This window comes from Solenopsis invicta, chromosome 7 (genome assembly GCF_016802725.1).
Source record: "Solenopsis invicta isolate M01_SB chromosome 7, UNIL_Sinv_3.0, whole genome shotgun sequence".
Taxonomy (NCBI): domain Eukaryota; kingdom Metazoa; phylum Arthropoda; class Insecta; order Hymenoptera; family Formicidae; genus Solenopsis; species Solenopsis invicta.
Window position 1 is genome coordinate 8,567,163 of NC_052670.1, and position 17,044 is coordinate 8,584,206.

Genomic DNA, 17,044 nt, shown 5'->3' on the forward strand with positions numbered 1-17,044 from the left:
AAGTTTCACTTCAATTGGGTGAACGACGACGCTTTCAGGCGACGCCGGAAATCGAGAGAACGTGGCCCGATATCCTTCGTGCTCCTGTTCGATTTAACTTCGAGGACAAAGTTGTGCGTTCACGTTGTTTCGAAACTTTATCATCACCGCAACAATAATATTTTTATGTTAGTGGCAGCAACTTTGTTAATCTCACACGAAGCCAGGCACAATGTTCAACTTCTTGTGATACTAGTTGAATTATGCTTAATGAGGGAAATGTAGAATCACCTTTTTTTTATTTTGCATTCTTTCGTAATGTTGCAATTTCAACGTAAGAAATCAATGTAATTTTTTTTTCAGTGGTTATAAAATAAAACTACGAATTTTCACAATTAGCAAAACGTTACTCTTTGTAATGTAAACGAAATTCACTTCTGACGATATAACCATTTTGACCAGCATATTTCAAATTGTAACGCACAGCGATATGTATATATGTATGCACAATCTGTATGTAAAAAACTCCGTTCTACTGATTCTCTGTGCAAATATACTTTTATTCTGCTAACTTTCGATCCTCCTATTCGTTTGACTATTGATTCACAAAGTTCAAACAGTATTATGTACTTATGACGGACAAATATTTTTTCACAAAAGAATTGTTTAATCAAAAATCTGATGAGTCACGTTTCAAAGTCTTTTTAAATTTCAAAAATGGTTGTAGAAACGTTATATTTGAATTAATATACGTAATTTCACATAAATTATAAGTATACAGTTATATCATGTTGTAATAATTAAAGGTTATTAATTGTATGTATTAATGTTATCGCATAGGGGATTTGTATAATTTTAAATATATTGTAGACACTTTGGTTGTGCAACTAACGATCGATGACTAGAGTGACCATATTTTCTTAGAGAAAATGAAAGTTATTCCTGAAAATTGTAATGCTTTTGTTTCTACATGTTTTCAAACCAGTTTATTACCATCAAAAATCATTTGTATTATAAAATTTTCTTTAATATTAAAATGATATAACGCGTAGTTTGCTGATAGTTTTCTGATTATAAAACTAGTTTGAAACTGTGTTGGAATAAATCTTTGGTTTAAATCTGTAATAGCTTTGAAATAATGAAAAATGAAAGTGGATCTAATCTGAACAATTTGAATAAAAAAACATAATTAACAAAGGACAAAATAAATTATATTACATAAAAATAAATTTGTCGATTGTTTCCGTAAAAATTTAGTCGTTACAGTACAACATTAGACATTAATGATAATAATAATAATAATAATATTTTTTATTTCAATATAGAAGAAACTGAGACAGAACAAATTATTACAAAAATATTTACACAGAAAAGATTAAAAAGAGTACATGTAATTGGTAAGGCAACTTGTTGCTACTATGTCTATCAGTAACCAAAATTAAACATGCAAATTAATAAACAATACATGGGATTAAAAATAAAATAATAATAAGTATAACATATAACATTAGATAAAGATAATTTCCTGCAATATTATTAAAATAAAAGACAAAATTGAGAAAAATAATTTTTTTGAAAATAAATGACAGTTACCTGAAATAAGGGAATGACTTTTACAATGAAGGACGTATGACCGTAACTATAACTCCCGCTTCAAGCCACATAAAAAATTCAGATTGTAAGCGAGGGAAGAGTTTCTCTTTGCACGATACTAAGTCATATTACTTTTTATATTGTTTCAGACATGCATTGGCTCGTTTGCACCTGCATCCTCACGGCGACGACGGTGCTTTCTTGCCGACAAAGCGAGTTTCAGTGCGCCAATGGACATTGCGTCGCCCTCAACAAAGTCTGCAACGTTGAGGACGACTGCGGAGATGGCAGCGACGAGACGCGTCCATGCTCGCGTAAGTGAAACTTTTGCCCACTCCAATTTGTTGCTCGCAGAAGATTTAGGGGAGGCTTTTAATGCTCTGACAAGTGCACGTCCACTCGACGGCGGGCTAATGCAGAAACGGCGACTGGGATCGAGGATCGTTGAAATTAGTCAGGATAGAATCCGAAGAATCTTATTTTTCAAGATGTTTACTGTTCATTGAGAATAATACGAGTCTAGAGTAGAGAGAAAATACAGAGCCTAACCGAAAGTTTGACACAAACTCTTTAATTCGCTTAAATAAGTTAATATTTAATCAAAAAAAAGTATGAATGATAAGTAAATGAAAAAAAACACGATTGAGACGTAAGACAAATAATTATTTAATGTTTATCCAAAATAAGCGTGGTACGTTTTACTAAATTATTTTCAGCCTCCATGAATCAAAAGGTGTAGAGATAAATAATAAAAATCCAGGTCAAAACAACAAGCCCATAGCAAAATGTAAATTTACAATATATTTGTTTCATTAATAATAATTGAGACAAAACGTTTCGACCTACACTTGATTGTTATCAGCCATAGAACACAAACCAATTAATACGTTTCCTAAAGCCATTGTTCAAAATTAAGTTTGGACAATGTTTAAATAATCGTCAGGAAACGAAACTGTGCATATAGTAAAAGGTTAATATTAGATCGTAACAATAGAAAGTTTGAATAAGAACTTGTAGAATGTCGGGAGCCTCGCAAGAATTTATCTTGTCTGAAATATTGATATGTAATAACTAATAGGTTAATATCACCATTGCTAATCATTTAGTAAATTTTAAAAATGATAAAATAGACGGACGCATAAGAAATATAAATAACGCGAACGTGTGATACAGATTAAAAGTCAGATACAGATTTTAATCTGTATGTCACATATTTATCACTTGTGTTATTCATATTCTTACCTTTGATTTGTGATGTGGGGTCTGTTTCCTTTTGTTCTATTCCAACGCTTTATTGTTTCTAATGTACTAAATTATTATCTCTATTCTTTAATTCATTGGCGGTTGCGAAGGTGATTGAGTAAAGTCATCGCACTTTTTTTTAGCAAAGGTATAAATATTCTTTCGTCTTATATATACATCATGATCATTTTATTACCTATCTTTCGTAAGCCTTAGCTTAATTAATTTGAACTTAAATTATTACTTAAAAGTTTAATATTAAGAAAGACTTTTCGCTTTCATGTATAAGAATACGCATTTCCGTGGTGGTTGCAGCTCATATTGACGGTCTATAAATAAAGTTGTATTTGCAGTAACAATTTATCCTCTTCTACACACTTTAATTAAATGTTTTTTCGCCGTGAACTAATCCAGTTTGTGCGAGGGCAAGCGGCCGAATCGTGGATCAAACGTCTTCTATTTCGAGCTACCGCGAGTATTTTGGTCTCAATTCCCATTGCTCCAGGGATGCTCCAGGACGGTAATTGATCCCTTCATTGTTCTCCGGCAGGTAGCTCCGATACCCGCTTCTAAACGTGCCTCGTTGCGATTTCCCGGCAAAGGCTGGCGTGCGCAGGAATTTCTACTTCGTTAGAAACGCCAACCCTCTCCCCTGCTTTCTTCCCCGCACGAATCAGTCGATGCCTCGGTACGGCCTCGTAACGCGTAAAGACAGAATGAAATTCCAACGACGTTGCAAGAGTGATATTACAACGCGCGGCGTTCAAAGAAAGACGCTGACAGCGATACGTGATATTTCACGCAGCGCCATATATTCGCAAATGTTAAACTGCCAAATTGTAAAAGTTTAATATAATACGATTAAATATCGTCGATTCAAAATAAATACAGCGCGGACAAAACGTGGTCACGATATAAAACCGGACAAATTGGTTAAATGGAGGCTTAAAAGCAAGTCGAAGCTATTACGTAAAAAACAAAGGTCGTAATTATTTATTTGCGATATAATCCATTTATGGTGTCATAATATTCACCTGTAGAATCATGTTTGTGCCAATAATTTAATATCTCTCTCTCGTTGCAAGCATTTCCGTATAAATAGTCATGTGAAAATAAAAAACCCGCAGGCTATTAATAATCATGAAAAAAATAAATGTTTGATCTTTCCATGTATGACCGTTTTTATATCGCGACATAGGCTTATACATATTGCAATTTTATAAAATATGAATTAGAAGTGGGTTACGTTTATTAAAACGAACGATGTCAAAGAAACGTTTGTGCAAATATAATCTCTTTCTCGTCGATGTGGTGAGAGCAAGAATATCGATAAACACTTTGTCCAATAACCAATAAAAGTTTTTTTCTGTCACTTTGCAGCAAATGAAAAAAAAATATTCAAAAATGTGTGTATTGTCAATAAAAACACATTGGGACGGACTGAAATGTTCAACTGTCACTTTAACGAAATGTTCTTCATGTTGAGGTGAACTGACTGTAACAGAAAGCTGTAACATCGCTCTCGACAGTTGACGCAAATGATTTTCTGTTATTTATTTACGACATTTAGCAGTATTGTAAATAAATACATTTCATTTGGATCATTATAAATTGCATCTGCTTGCACATAACTGCATGTTGCGATATTTAACAGTAATATTCGTGAGATCAGTAATATCACAAATTTAATGAAAATAAGTTTGTTTAATCATTTATTTGTCGCATATCAGAAAAGTTGAGCTCGCAAAGTTGGCGAGTGCAGCAGCCACTTCATTTCGCTAGAATCTACGACGTGCCCGACGAGATGATCCTATATACGTAAGAGACGAGAGAGATGCTCCCCTTAGTCAGACCTGCCTGTTATCGACAGATCGTGATAAAATAGAGCAGTTCGAGCGAGCAATTTGGTCGCAAAAAAACGGACTCGTCCCTTAGTCGTACGTATACGTGTCCACCTTTCCTCGACATCGTCTAATTTCGCGCGATTTATTTTTCTTTCTCGGCATATCTATTAAAGGTGCCAACCACCACGTCCACCTCTCAAAATTGAGGTGCTTGTACAATCTGTAGTTATCTGTAATTCGTGTAAATCACCTTTGTTTAAATATTGAATGAATATTAAGGATTCTCTCTGAAAAGAATTGAATTAAGCACTTTAAAAAACATTAATAAAATACCATGCACTGCAATGTACATTACTATCGAAGCTCCAACGAATTAAATTAAGATAGAATATAAATTTTTTAAGAAATTCTTTCTTATAAATTTTAAAAATATATGGAAAGGAAGTGTCTAAAAAATAGATTGGATATAGATCTTAAAATAATTACGTTAGACTATCTTAAATTAATTATATTGGATGTTAGAAGAGTGCGAATTATTTGTGAGATCGAATCGAATCAAATCTCTTTGATTTGAATACGAATCGAATTTGAATCAAATTTTCCCAGATTTCTATTACATTGTTATTTTAAATGTAATAGAGTATTTTTAATGATATTGGAAATCCTTTTTACTAGACGAGTGAATTGTTTATAAGCATTTAAAAAAATAATCTGCTAAGTAAAAATTTATAATAGGTACTCTGTAAATAATAAGTGAAGATATTACACTGATGAATAAGCATTGAATATACAATTGTATAAATTATAATGTTACTATCGAATATTAAATTGTATGAAATTATGATACCAACCTATAAAATGTTGAAACAAATTTACAAATTTTTGAATAGTTTATAAAATTTAGAAATAGTAGAAAAGTTTCGGAAATCGACAAACAATCAGACACGAGAATTAGTGCACATTGGAGAGTGATCACGCGGAAATATAAATGAAACAATCAAAATAGGCGATTGATTCGAAATCGCCTTCAATCTTCAGCCGCCTTTTAATAGTTCAATGTAATTGACATATTTTCAGATTTTGTATCGAATTTTTGTAGATACTCCAATAGAACCGATGTCTGTGCAGAATTACGTAGAATTCGTCTGACTGTCAATTACGATTTAAGCAGATGCGTACGGCATTTGAGAAGGGTAAATCCTCTCGACTCCTCGCCCTAAGAAAACCGTTCCTCGCCACGTGCGCACAATAAAACGCTCGCCAAAATACACGGCGGACGTTTCCATGGCTGCCGGAATTTACTGAATACTCCGGCAAGGCCATCAACGACGTCGTAACCGTTTAATCTACCAGGGGTTTTTGCTTAAAGCCCCCGCGTGCACGATGGAATGCCCCTGCCTTGTATATCCCCCTTTTCACCTCGGTGGGACTTGGTGCAAAAGCATCCAGCCAACCAGCCAACCCACTAACCAACCGAGCCATCCCTTTCCAAAATCCGGCATCGCGTACATATATGCTTGGCGTAATTAACCCAAGTTACGAGATGCGTTTATACACGGTGCGTATACGCGACAGCGCGGCGCGGGCAGGAAATTACTTCTGGCAACGCGGACAATCCTTTATTTGCGCGAGCGACAATGGACTCTTTCCCGCGGACGTGAAACGCGAATGTTTCTGATTTCCTTCGCGTCGCTGCACCGAAATGCATCCTCGTTGATCGGCATTAAAGTCCCGACCGACCTGCGTTTATAAAGTAATGTGAAAACGCCAGTAGATTAAATAACATGAACTTTCCAGATTGACACAATTAATACTCTGAAAGCTTTATCACGCATTTGTAGAAGCAAACAATTCCTGCATGATACAGCGCGTGATATTTCAATTTGTTCCCGTTCCGTGATTTCTCATTTGTGATAAATCATGTCTGTTATTTATTTGAACTCTCTATAAGAATAGTAATATGGAATTTTTAAATGATTTAACGTTATTTACGAGAAGGTCAATTATTTTGCGATTCATATATCTCGTCATTTATTTCACGTTAATTGACGTATGTGCGGAGGCATAACCCCATTACAGGCAGTAGACCTTAAACAAGTTATAAAGACACCATTAACTCCGTGCAGGGAGTAATTAACCTAAATTACCACCTGCGGCGTAAGAACGGGGCGCAATATATAAATGCGTTCATTGGTGTAAGAACATTCGATTGCAGGAAGCGAATTCCCCCTCGTTAACAAAATAAACGCGGCATTGTGCAGAGTTAATAAATGTACATTACGAACGTACTAAGTTCCCACTTTCAGTCAAGTAGAACGCCGAGTTTCGTCGGGTCGGAAGGGGTTGAAGAACATTGCGAGTTATCTCCTGGCCGTGCGAGGACACAAGCGAAACATTCTAGTCACGTATCTGTAAAGCCAGGTATTGTGCGAGCCAAGAAAGAAAAATCGTCCTGCAAAAAGAGGTCGCGATGCTTTCGTGTGGCGTTGAAATCAGACGAGAAAAGCCCGCAATTTTTCGATCATATATTTATAGAAACGTAATTTTGCTCGATTGCTCAACTCCTTTATCTTAATTGTCCAAAATTTCTCAGATTAATTTTTAATTAAGTAAATAATTTTTAATTAAGTAAATAATTTTTACCTCTGCTGATTTAATACATTAAAATTTTATAATAGGGAGAGGAGATTTTGGCTACTGTGAACATTACGACTACCCTTATTATCTCCATTATTAGATGATGAATTCTAACAAACGAATAATTGCTTATGGAATTATTCGTTTAGTAACCTGTTCTTTAATAGCGTTGATATTTCAATAGACAACGATTGTCATAAGACATTTTTACTTTCGAGCACTTCGATACTTTTTCAAGGTACATTTTAGCATTTAATTACACATACTTCCCTATTGTTTTTAAACAATGAGCGTATTGTCATACAAATGTACGTAAATTCGAGTGTTTTCTTGTTATTTAACTTTTCATGCGGCTGTACACATTTCGAGTTATGCAAAATTAAAAAATAACATGAAATATTGTTAATAATAATTTCGCTTTTTATGCGAAATTTTCATATCAAAATATTTTTTTGATAAATCGACTTATTCTAGAAAACAATATTTAGAGATATTATTTTATCTTTGTTGTGTTCAATGTTAAACAATAATAAAATGATATCTCTAATGTTTGTAAACCCAGAAAAAATTTAAAAGCCATATAAATTCTAAAAATATATTTTGTAACAAAATACTGTTTTTAAAACTATGTAAACCATTTTTTTTTAAATTTATTTTTAGGCTAGCCACGTTACCACCACTTTTCCTTTTTCGATCGTTTCCTCTACCTTTCCACATTTTTATAAATCACGTCCTGCGTAATAACTATTTTATTACTTTGAGTCTAGAATCTGTTAAATAACACTTTGATGAGTATAATCGTTCAAGTTTCAATATAAAATATTAATTATTAACAAAGTTATTCAATAAAATAAAAATAGGTGCCATGTTACTCCCTTCTCCTTTATCTGAGAATTGTTAAACGTATACGATACAGTTTAGAGCGCAGTATACAATTCACACATAATAATATATTCCGCGGATAATGGAGAAACGATTACTCGAAGTGCGACTTGACTAAGAATTTTCTGAATGATATTATCGATTAAAGTCCTCTCACGCGGCGGAAGACGTCGGTTCGACGATTGCGCCATTAAATGTCCCATTTATCTTCCTCGTACCTCAATGCGAAACTTTTGAAATAAAATAGCTTGATAGTCGGCCTCCCACCGTTACATTGGCTTATAAAAGGACACAATTTCTCTCGACTAGGAGCCTCGGCTCCCCGCGGTAAGGTGGCTCGCCAAAGTTACGGCAGGTAATAACAAACTTTCGTATTCTTCTTCCCCGCGACACAAATGAAACGCTCGAGCGAGCGGGTTAATTTATATCAATTACACCGGCGAATGCGATTAGACCGAGGAGGACAGCGAAGAGGCGGATTAAAAAGTTACCCCTTATATCGCGTGTGTCTGCTACTTTTTCTACCAACTGCCGAAGAAGGATTGGCAGCGAGTCCGTCCCACTGACAACTCCGCACTGAAATCTTCTTTTCTATTTCTTTGTCGGCTAATTAGGCATCGTTTGCATAAAAAAACAATTTTTAAACGTACAAGCCAGAATATAAGACATTCTGTACAGACGAGACAAATTGCCGGTTATGAGCAATTTAAAACCGAAGATACGTGCGAGCAATGAAATAATAACAGTGGTGATAAGATGTCGCATTTTTCCCCTCTCTGTTTTTAAAATTAACATTCTTCTGGACTTCTCGCACTTGCGTGTCATGGGAGCATTAGACGGAATCGCAATAAAAATTTCAGAAGTAATTAAAGAGCTTGTACAGCATTGCGGGACATTATCGTACATTATCCGCAGTGTGATTACACACAAGACACAAGTGTGCCGCAAAGCGAGTGCGGAAAGCGGGATTTTAACGAGCTTATTTTTATAAAAGTTAAGTGCTTCTTCTTTTTCCACTACTTGAAGACAGAAAGAGCATGAGGAATTTCCTTTCCTTTCTGTCTTATTCCCCCTACTGTCCTGTCTCTCCCAGCGGAAGTAAACGGCTGTAACTCGCTCGGCGCTCTCTAGCGAAATTGTGGGAGCCAAAATTGCACGAGGGCACGATATACCCGTAAAGGAGACCAAAACTCCCGCGGAGAGTACATAATCGCAACTCGTTGAGCAAGCATTTATTTAATATATAGGTACCGCGAACTTGTCGCTGTTGATATTTACGCGCCGAAGACGCACCCGTATACAAAATGCATATTAGCCATTTAACTTCTCGTAAGAATCCAAAATTACTTGGAAAGTACATAATTGTTGTTAACTTCATAAGAGTACATAGACATTGTTAACTCTAATAATTCGACAATCTCAAGCATTACCTTGGGTAATACAATGAAAATTTGAGCAAATATGTTTTTAAACATGGAAATTTTATTTAAGTATATAAAAAAAAGTCTATTTATATTTATTAATTACATTTATATTGTATAGTTATATTTTAAGTCTCTATTTTTGGTACAATTAGAAATATAATAATAAATGAATTTATTTTGCTTAATCAATGTAATAGAACTTAACTTGTATGATATATAGACTTTTTTAATACGTCATTGAAATTATGTTGGATTATGTATAAAATCTAGATGGTTTAAACAATATTTTTTTTTCTTTCTTTAAAATAAAGAAAAGTCATCCTTTGCTTTTTTCAGTAAATTACTGAGCTCGAACTCTAAAAAAATAAAAGAAAAAATTAGAGAGTTTTTAAATCACAAAATTAATTGTGTTGAATATCTAAAATAAAAAAATTTTTATACCCGAGCTCTTGTCCCCAGATTCAGTTTTATTATGCTGCTGCGTCGCATATCTCGAGGAAGGAGCCATCTGCGCGTCTTCGTCGATAGAAATTGATAAATTGGAAGTCGGAGATAATTTATAATTACACATAGAGTCCCCGCAAAATGATGGTGCACCTACAAGAAAATTGATTATAAAATTTTTTTCTCTGTGTCGTATTTAAAATAATACATGCAATTTATCATATTTATAAATGAATATATCTAATTTTCCTATCTGTATAAAGAAAGAATAATTTAATTATAATTATAACCTTTTGAAACAAAATCCTGATCGATAGAACTCATATTGCTGTCACAGTACTCGTAATGCATCGGAGAAAACATACTGCTGGTAGCGACAGTCGAATGCTGAACAGGTTTTGGTACCGGCATCAACGGTGTAATATTGTAATGTACGGATTCTATTTTTTTAATCTGCGGAATCGACCGAAGCAAAGATTTCGAACCCATTTCTTTAATAGTCGACGGCTGACGGGTAGTTATTTTATTGATACTTTGCTCACTATCCTGCCTTTCAAGTCGAATTCTTTTCGCTTGAACTTCATCTTGCGTATTCCCAGCAGCGCTATGCTTGAGCGGACTTTCTTTATTACGGCAGCTTAGTTGCGTTTTAACGGACTCCTGCGACTTTTGTATCTCGTCATGATGGATCTCTCTCATTTCTACATCGTTGTCTGTCAAAATCTCTTTTTCAGCGCTTAGCTCCGGCGCTACCGAAGCGGGTCGCGTATTATCATTTTCCGAAACAATCGCACTTTTGGAATTAAACGTTAATTCCGCTTCGACCGCATGAAGTTCATTATAATCATTGTCATGTATTGTATCTACGTCCATTCGCTCGAGCGACGACGCTGTAGCGTTCTCATTTATGCATAATTCCTCCAGGTACAAGGTATTGACGGATATGGTATCTAAAAAGCAAATGACTTTAACATATAGGACACACCTCGCATATATGTATGTATATGCACGCGTGTCCATGAATTAATGTCCTTGTCCTATCCGGGACAAGGTGCTACAAAGTACAAAATGAATTTTTACCATCAAAGGGCTCTTGAATCTGATGCTGTACTGATGTTCTCGCGCGCATTTGATTTTGAGCGTGCATCATCTCTCGAAATGGTATATTGATCTTCGGCGGAGCCATTTGCAGCATTTCCTTCTTTCTCCGTCTTTTCTGATCCTCCTCCTTCTTGTGTAATACTTTCAGCTGCAAAAAGTCGACACGAATTAGATGTCTATTCACACACTGAGTATATACAGAATGGTCTTTGATTGTATATATTCTCTAATCTCAAGATCAATAAATTATTTTAACTGTATACACAGTAGCCGTTAAATTTTCTAAAAGATTTTCAGGAGCAATTCTCGACACTAAATTAAAAAAAACTTTATACATGTTCAAAATAGTTTGAAAACCACCCCGATAGAACATTTATTAAATTATATGACAAAATTTTACATAAAAATTATAATTTGCAATTACGTAGGTATATTTATTAAATGTAGATGCAGAAATATTGACCTTTTATAAAATATTGATAAACTGCATATAATTTCAAAATAGTATTTCAACAAAACTATAACGATATATCGATTCATTTTAATGATATATTTGCAAAATTAAATTTAGAAATTGTTTACTAATTGAAAAAATATTTTGGCTGTATTGTATGTATAAAACATTTAGAAATATAATTAATCCATATACATATTTACAAAAATGTATAATTATTCCTAAATTATAATAAAGGAATATTGTAACATGAAATATTTTACATTCAGCATGGGGTAACCTTTTAAATAAAGAATCAAACGGCTTTTGAAACAATTGTAAAATATTTATACTTTAAACTTAGATTTGTCTAATTTTTAATAAATATTATTTTAAAATTTTATTTTGATAAAATTTCTGCTTTATTATCTTGACACAATTATTGCAATATTTTTGTCAATTTTATTATTATACAATAATTGTATAACGTGATCAGGGTATTCGAGTTCTGATGAAACTTTGTGTTTAAAGAACATTAAACTAATTTGAGTGATTTTAAAATTTTTTGTAAAATAAAATTCTTTCTTCAATTTTTACACCCTTTGAAACTAAGCCGATTTGATCATATGGAATTTTCAATTTAGCGCGAGAAATCAAATTAAAATCCTTTAAAATCCTTTAGAGTACTTAACGACCACCCTGTATATTAAAAAATCAATTTAACACATAGTTCAGAGACCTCCGCTTCGATTGACTGCAAATCTTTTTTCTTATTCTTCACATTCCCTTTCAGCTTCGTTAATTTTTCCTCAAATTTCATACGTTCCAACATTACGGTGACGAATTCAATTATCTTGCAGCGCATACGGATCCAGTCAATACGGCGTCTCTGCTTGATAATCGTTATTATCTCCGCTTTCTTATAAGACGTGATTCTATGCTCGATTTTAAGTTTCTCCAAATTGATCTCAGCCGCTCTTCTGGCCTTCGCCAATGGAAATTCCTCGTATATAACCTGCTTACAAAATTATTTGATTAAATTCTAAAATTGTACGAGCAAACGAGAAAAAACTTGCTACTAACACGATATTCATCCCACGTTTTCTTGTATCCGGCAATGATGTCCTGATACTCTTGTGTCCTCAGCTGAATCAGCTTGTACTGATCGTCGGCATTTGCTTTCATAGTTTCTAACATATCCGAGATTTCGCTGATGTTTATGTATAACCTGCGTAATACAACAAAACATTGATTTACGGATCCATCGAGAAAAATGTGCAATGTAAAAATGCGATATGTAAAAATGTGAATAGAAATAGATATTTGTTTCGCGTACTTTGTTAAAGTCTCGCCTAATATCCATTTAGTTTTTTTCATCTGCGCCATCTTGCCTTTGAGTTCCTTTCTCCTATTAATCTCGCTGTGTATTGTCGCCTTCATTTGTCTTATTTCCGCTGTGTTAACTGAAAATTATCGACAAAATTCTTTTCTTAACAAGCAGCAGCAAAGATAAGTTGAAAAGGCAAATATCGCTGTTTGAGGATAACTCGCTTCCTGCTCAAGTCTTGCATTTTTTATTGGTTAAAGTGCTACGCCGCGTTTTCCTTACCGTCGAGATTTTTCCGGACCGACTCGATTTCCATTTTTAAACAGGTTTCCAGCACCTTCACGAATTGGGGATCATCGTGACTCTCCTGATTATCCATGTTTATTTTGTTTTTATCGGAAATTACTTTTGTTGTTCGATGCGACGCAATTGCACGTACGTATCCCTTAAAGCCGCGCTACTACCACGAGCGGTCTGAAGTGCGGCGCAATTGCGAGCAATTGTTGCCGCGAACAAAGTGGTCACGTGTAATGATCAGACAGTAAATCCGACATGAGCGTATCTAGGATTTTTTGGGGAGAGGTATTATTAATTTTGTTAGCATATAAACAATAGATTGCGTTAATAAATTGCTTTTTTCAATATTTTAAAGAATTCTGAGCTTAAAATATCTTTTGATTCCTGATTTGGAATGAGAAAAATTTTAGGTTTTGTACATCATAATCTTTATTTTTTTTTTTAAATATAGGGAAAATACAATTACTAAAACGAAACGTATAGACCTTTATTATTATTATTATTATTATTATTATTACTACAAAATATGATATTATTTTCTCAGGAAAAAAAATGTAAAAAGAATTCAAAAAAGAACATAAAATGGTCTCCTGTATGAGAAAGACTGTTAAATGTTATTAAAAATGTGATACAGTTAAATAAGAAGAAAAGGTGGAATTGTTGGAAAGAGAAGTAGGATTATTTAATAAAATTTACAATATTAAAAGATTATGTGACGTTTTTTTCCGAAACGATTTAACACACGTTCGGAATTCACAATAATGTCTCCGTGAATCGATATGAGCCATTCAAACGATCTTTATTGAGTTATGTAAATAATTTTTTAATCGCTTTAAGGATGACAAAATTCTTTCGGGAATAGCAGAAATACCAGAGCTGGCAATAATCCGATTCATATTTAAAACAAACCATTTGGTTATGATCAGTTTTATCCTAATTTACCCTGGTTAAATCCATTTTTAGTTGTTAGCTTTTTACTTCAGATTACCAATCGTGTAACTTTTTCTGGAAAGCATGAGTGAACAATTCCTTCATTAACTTCATTGGTACAGATTTTCTTTTTTTGTATTTTTGCTCTAAAGAAGAAGTTAGATCTACGATTTATTTTGTGATTAATCCATGGTATGTATCTAGTGTCGTGTTGAACGTTGATACTTTATTTTGAAGTATATATATATATATATATATATATATATATATATATATATATATATATATATTTTTTTTAATATATAATATATTATATAAACAATAAATAAAACAATTTACGTTAAAGTTTAGTCTAGACACAATGATATTTTATTTTGTTAATTAAACTTTAAAGAATTTTATTTTTATTTTATACATATTAATATAACATTATAAAATTAAACAATTTTTGTTTTTTGTGATTTACAATTATATTACTTTTATTTACATTTGTTAAGCTTTAATAGCAGTGAATAATAAACTAAAACCCTTTTATATGGATTTTACGTTTTCGTTAAAACTGGTTTTAACTGGATGAATTTAATTGCCTGGGAAAATTTTTATCAGCCCTGGTAAATATTGGTAGTCATGGTCGTAACGGGAAGAAAATAATATTTTATGTCAACAAAATATTTACTCGGAGTGAAAAATAACGTTGTATTTTATAATTAAAATTGAAAAAATAAATAAATAATTTTGGAGGGGCTTGAACCCCACAAATCCCTCCTTCCCTGGACATGTCCATGAAATCCGATCGCGTAATTATTCCGAGAAAGGAAAGCGTACGGAAAATTTCAATTTTGTCTGAAAGGCATTTAGGTTCTTTATCAATGGCAAAAGTTATCGAGTACTTTGGCAGGCGTTATTTAGCCACAACGACAAATCCGGGAACTGACGCGGCGGAAGTTGGTAGTTCAGTTGTTCGTTGTTGGCGACACTTTCGGCGGCTAACTTGTCGCGGAACTCGCAAGTTTCCGCGAAACGTGCACCGTAAACACGGCGTCTGCTCGCCGTAGGCGAAAGAAAAGCTCAGAGACGGAGGAGAGACCTCGCCGTCGCCTTTCGCGCCGCGAAAAATGCCGATAGTTTCGCCGGACGGCGGCGTTTAGCTCACTTACGTGGAAGTTCGATTGTTTGCTAAGCGATCGTAACTTCAGACCGGGGTTCGTTAAAAGCGGACCTCCCGTTCCGCAGCTCCCTGGTGGTGTGCCCTGGCACAAATCGCGATCGCACGAGAAGTGACTATGAGTGTGGAGCGAAGATAACGAGCGAAGCGAAAAATATGGCCGAATTGATCGTAAATCCGAAAGAATTTCCGGGTGGCTCACTTGATATTTAGTGTCGTTTTTTTTTTTTCACGGAATAGCTAAGCCCACTTGTCAAAAAATACCTAAAAATAAAATCTGCGAGAGACAATATCATGCGAATTTGGGAAATAAAGATGCGAGATATCCTAAAAGTATAAATGTTTACGTGAAATATTCTATATATAAAAAATGTTAGGAATAACAAAGATGATGTATGTATCAGTTGAAACCTTTTATGGTTTTCTCGTTCTACATTTTAAAAAAGAACTCTTTAACGAAGCTTTATCAAGCATGTGAAAATCAATAAAAAAGTCCACTGTTTATATGAACAATTCGATAGCAATTCTGAACATAATGATATAAACGAAGAGGCTTCAAAAGATGGAAACATGCATTGGAAACATGCATATTTCTTGACAAAGTAAGAAAAAATTTTATTTTTATTTAGTTGAAATAATAGCGTGGAAATAACCATGACGTGAAAATCTGTCAATAAATACACATTTATTTGTAACTTTATATAAACTGTTTACCAATTCATAACAAATTCTTTATAATATTTAAGAGGGAAAAAAGGAGCAGATGTTTCTTATTGTCTCTCTCTCTCATCATTGCCCTGTTACATGCTTAGCATTGTTATTATTAAATTGATTGTCGATTTAGCATTGTGATATTATTAATCTCGTTTAACTTAAAGTATATTTCAAGACCGAAAAATTTATTGGCGTACAATTTGATCAACTGGAAAATTGTATGTAAAATCACACAAGAAATATTAGCATTAAATTCCAGCTATGATCGTAATTCTCTTTAATTCCCAAATAACACGAGCTCATTCTACATTGAGAGAAAAAAATTACTAAATTTTAATAAATATTTGTTTAAATAGTTGCGATAAAATATTTACTTACGGCGCACAAATATTTATTCATAAAAAATTAATAGTTAAATAAATTAGTGGTTTTTATACTAAATAAATATTTTTTTACATTTAGTAAATATTTCATTGTAACTATTCAAAAAAAAAATATTTATTAAAATTTAATAATTTTTTCTCTCCGTGTATGAATATTCTATAAACATTTGTTGAATATTAAAATATTCAAATAACGTATTTTTAAAAATATTTTGTAAATTTATTTAGAATATGAAAATAAGATAATTTTAAATATACCAGAAACGTGCAAAGAGTATTCTATTTCATACATGATTATTTAGAAAAATTGCTTAGCACAATATAAAAAAATATTTATTTATAAAATATTCTAAAACAAAAAATTATTCTGGATACTTTAATTATTTACGAGAATACATATAATGATAGAAAAATGATAAAAAATGAGAACATTAAAATATATCTCAATTATATAAAGAATATGTACAATAATGATACAGAATTCTAATTTTTATACATATGTATTTATAAATATGTATATATTTGATGTAATTAATAAAATACATATAAATATAATAATTATCTTATATTACAATTATATTTTTGTACATAATAATATAATAAAACATACATTGATATTTTTATTTTTTAACTTCTTTTATCAACATAT

General features: G+C 33.0%; 2 protein-coding genes across 8 annotated transcripts in view; one reads left to right on the forward strand and one right to left on the reverse strand.

Moving 5' to 3' along the window:
* The window catches only part of LOC105201659, a 164,567-nt gene that overhangs the window by 115,560 nt on the left and 31,963 nt on the right, over window positions 1-17,044 (forward strand). For all 6 annotated transcript variants that reach the window (XM_039451927.1, XM_026136582.2, XM_039451929.1 and 3 more), the window contains one exon: window positions 1,722-1,886. In XM_039451927.1, the coding sequence (XP_039307861.1) occupies window positions 1,722-1,886 (165 nt within the window). The remainder of the gene's footprint in view (window positions 1-1,721; window positions 1,887-17,044) is intronic.
* LOC105201658 overlaps window positions 9,701-17,044 on the reverse strand; it is a 54,415-nt gene continuing 47,071 nt past the window's right edge. The window contains exons 1-8 of one of the 2 annotated variants that reach the window (XM_011169757.3): window positions 13,189-13,580; window positions 12,916-13,042; window positions 12,663-12,807; window positions 12,319-12,594; window positions 11,126-11,294; window positions 10,336-10,995; window positions 10,043-10,198; window positions 9,701-9,957 (exon numbers count right to left, since the gene is read on the reverse strand). In XM_011169757.3, coding sequence (XP_011168059.1) covers window positions 9,902-9,957; window positions 10,043-10,198; window positions 10,336-10,995; window positions 11,126-11,294; window positions 12,319-12,594; window positions 12,663-12,807; window positions 12,916-13,042; window positions 13,189-13,285 — 1,686 coding nt within the window. In that variant the 5' untranslated portion in view covers window positions 13,286-13,580 and the 3' untranslated portion in view covers window positions 9,701-9,901. Of the gene's footprint in view, window positions 9,958-10,042; window positions 10,199-10,335; window positions 10,996-11,125; window positions 11,295-12,318; window positions 12,595-12,662; window positions 12,808-12,915; window positions 13,043-13,188; window positions 13,581-17,044 lie in introns of those variants that run through there. The other variant, XM_039451937.1, reaches the window with a different exon arrangement.